Source organism: Vollenhovia emeryi, unplaced genomic scaffold, assembly GCF_000949405.1.
Source record: "Vollenhovia emeryi isolate VEMERY1.0 unplaced genomic scaffold, V.emery_V1.0 DF939896.1, whole genome shotgun sequence".
NCBI classification, from domain to species: domain Eukaryota; kingdom Metazoa; phylum Arthropoda; class Insecta; order Hymenoptera; family Formicidae; genus Vollenhovia; species Vollenhovia emeryi.
In genome coordinates this window covers 13,390-16,972 of record NW_011966470.1, presented here as the reverse complement: position 1 = coordinate 16,972, position 3,583 = coordinate 13,390, and the positions used below count along the sequence as shown (strand labels likewise).

Here is a 3,583-nt window from a genome sequence, read left to right as displayed (position 1 = left end):
TCAGCATCTCGGAAAAGCGACAACAATACTTCGACACTTTCGATTATCGACTTAACACGGCATTTTTATAGGAAAAAAAAATCTAAAAGATCTAGAAGAATATTCCTATACCATTGAGCGCTTACCCAACATTTTTACTCATTTCAAAGTCTTTCTAGGAGTACTATTAACATCAATATATGAATGTCCGGAAAATTTGATTTATTAAGATTATGATTTATTAAGATTAATTATTTAATTATTATTTTTAGATTACCTGATAATTATAACATATTACAGAAAATTGACTTATTTTCTGTAAATAAGATTTTACATCCCATAAAGGAAGATATATCGCCCATTTTAAGAAATTTTAAATCTAATCCTATAGTGGGAAAAATAATTAATGAATATCATAATATAAATTTTGTCAAATGGATTAATATATCAAACACTACATTATTTTGGGCGGAAGTAAATGCTTATAGAGACGCAGGTGGTAATAATCCTTTTGGAAATCTGGCCAAATTTGTATTAGAACTTCTTTCTTTGCCATGGTCAAATGCTGACGTGGAACAAACGTTCAGCCATTTAAACTTGGTGAAATCCAAAATTAGAAATCGCATGCAAATTTCAACACTTAATGCGATTTTAAATATAAGGTAACTGATAATTATAATTTAACAAATATTAAATCTGATGTTTTAATAATATTTAATAATAAATAATAAATTAAATAATAATTAATAATAATTGTTTTCAGATATGGTCTAAGTCGACACAATAAATGCTGTCATAATTATGAGATACCGAATTCATATATTCGTTTAATTGGAACAAATGTTGCATATGTTAACTGTGATATCGATATGATTAATACTGAAGATTCTCAAGAAGACTGGATCGATATTAATTAGAGTTACGCTTAAAAAATATTACAAATATCAATATATATAAAAAATAATATATGATTATATATTGTTATATGTATACATATTTAGAAACTATTTGTTTCAATTAATATTATTCGTTTTTGTTTATACATATACAAGAAAATTGGGAATGGTTCGACGAGATACATTCAACTAAGGCCGAAGAAAAGCCAGTAATTAATATGTTTCTAATAATAATGTTTATTGTGTTATTACATGCATTATTTGTTAATAGAATGAGATAACTAAATTTTAATTTTCCCAAGTGTGACAAATAAGATTGCCATATGAGGCACTAGACTTAAGAATAAGCAAAAGAGAAATACAGACTTTTTTTTCAAAAATAATTAAATAATACAGTCGTGATTAATAAGATTTTATAGAATTATAATAAAAATGTTATCTATCAAATTTTTGTTTTTAGTAACTCATCTGAATTATAATTAATCATATCAAGCACAATAGTATGCATATCTCAACAATTATAAGTCACAGAATTTACAAAATTGCATCCATTGTTATATCAATAAATAACCGCTATTAATAAAACGCTTTATAAATGTTATATATTATATGTTATACATATATTATATAGTATTAAAAGTTTGTACCGCATACTAAAAATGTTAATTAATGCTATCTATTAAAAATGTACTATATATATTAATATAGTATATATTAAAATAGTAATAGATTGATTATTCAAAGTAATACAATGATTAATTGAGTAATTTCTTCTTATCAGGAAGAATACGCAGATGTAATGCGTTGTGTACTCATGACAAGCAGCACGTATCGGCACCTTAGTGACATATCAAGAGGTGGTATACAATATTTTTTAAATCGTCCAAATATTATTATTAATACATCGGAACCTGTATGCCCTTATAGCGAGGAAGATTGGCAATGGATCAAGATAGAAAGTTCTACTGTTTCTCCGGACGTATACATAGAATAATAAAACCAATTCCGAAGTAATTACACGCATACATATATTAATTATATTCCTGATTTATTTATTATCGAAGCTTTCACAGATCTAAGATAATTTTAGCGAATTTCGAACATTATGATAAATATGATCGACCTTACAACATTACCATTAAATTAAAAATTTTGTAATCTCTAAGAGATTTTATTAATAAATTTTTTTTCTTAAATATTTTTACAGAATTAGCTGAAATTATTAAAATACATTTTTAAGTATAAAATGACAAATTTCTTCAAATTTTCTTTTATTAGTACTGTTGCTTCTATGATAAATTATAAAAAAAATTTTAATGTACACTGTTTTTAATTTCAGATATAATCTAGACCCTTTCTCCCCAAATTTCGCGAAAATGAAACTCACATATGAATACGAGGAACAAGGAAAACATCGTGGAGTTTATGCCGTACCGTTTAATTCTGGAAAAATAACACTGACAGATAGAGTATACCTTTACAAGACCGCGGATGGATTCGAGTACACTCCACATTAGTACTTTTTTATTTAATATCAGAGCCAATATTTAATATTGGATCTGCGTTCTATTATTTTTTATCTGTTTGCTCGTGCTTATACAAATCAAATTAGTTCTTTTAATCAAAGATTGTCTACGTACTAGTTTTAATTTCATTTTTATGATTACTTTTATCTATCTTAATTTAGTTTTTTCATGAAATTGTCCAACATCTAAATTTAAAAAAAATTTGTAAGGTAAAAAATGCACAGGGAGATATTTTATGTTTGGCATGATTCTGTTCCAAATAAAACTGTCCTTGCAATATGTGCATTATATTCAATCTTTAAATAAAAATATAAAAAGAACAAAGTGATACTATTCTTACATAAAACATACTTTTTGATTTTCAATATTAATTTCTCTGGATATTAAGTCTCCTATGATAAAATTATACTAATCTTAATATATCTCCTTAGCAATTTTATTTGATATACTCATATTTTTTTTAAAAACTTAGCTTGATAGACAATTGGTAAAATAAACTTATGTTATGTTATTTATAAGTTTTATGTTATTTATTAATTTACATCACACACATTTTATTTGATGTTTTATTGTAATGATTATAAATGTGTAGATTCGATAAATTAATTGTTCACTAACGAAATAATAAAATATAATATTTATAAAACGTTAAACATCAAAATATGGAATATATAGAATTAACAAAAATATACTTTATAAACAATTCCCATCTAAACGTATTATATATTTATTAAACCTATAGCTATTATTAAATAAACGAATTATAAGTGCAAATATTTTCTTTCTATATTTATTAGCAGCTCTGTATACAAAGTTGCTTCACAAAGATACATAAGTATTTATTGTTATTAGAATCTTTAAAGAAGCATCAATTATTATCTATATGCAATTATATTTAATATTTCAAAAAAGAATGCACACAATGAAATAAAAACATTATACATACATATGTATAATGTTGATATTTTATAAAGTAACTGTTGCGCGCGTACAATTTTTCAATGTGTATAACGTGAGCCCGTCAACCTAGACAATTGGTGAGAACGTGTATCTCCTGTGATTCAGATGTAATAGATGTAACGACTGGTCCCCGTTGAAGAAGAGTCGTTCTAATGTCTTACAACGGCTCGATAATCTATCGACAGAGTGGGCTTCTAATTCGCGATTTAAGGGGATGCTAAA

At 25.4% G+C, this 3,583-nt stretch overlaps 1 protein-coding gene across 1 annotated transcript; it reads left to right on the top strand.

Moving 5' to 3' along the window:
- Positions 1-251: 251 nt before the first annotated feature.
- LOC105556611 lies at positions 252-940 on the top strand (the record flags this gene model as incomplete). Its single annotated transcript, XM_012003709.1, has 2 exons — positions 252-641; positions 743-940. Coding segments are annotated over 2 exons (544 nt in total), but the record flags the coding sequence as incomplete, so codon positions are not given.
- Between the last annotated feature and the right edge of the window lie 2,643 nt (positions 941-3,583).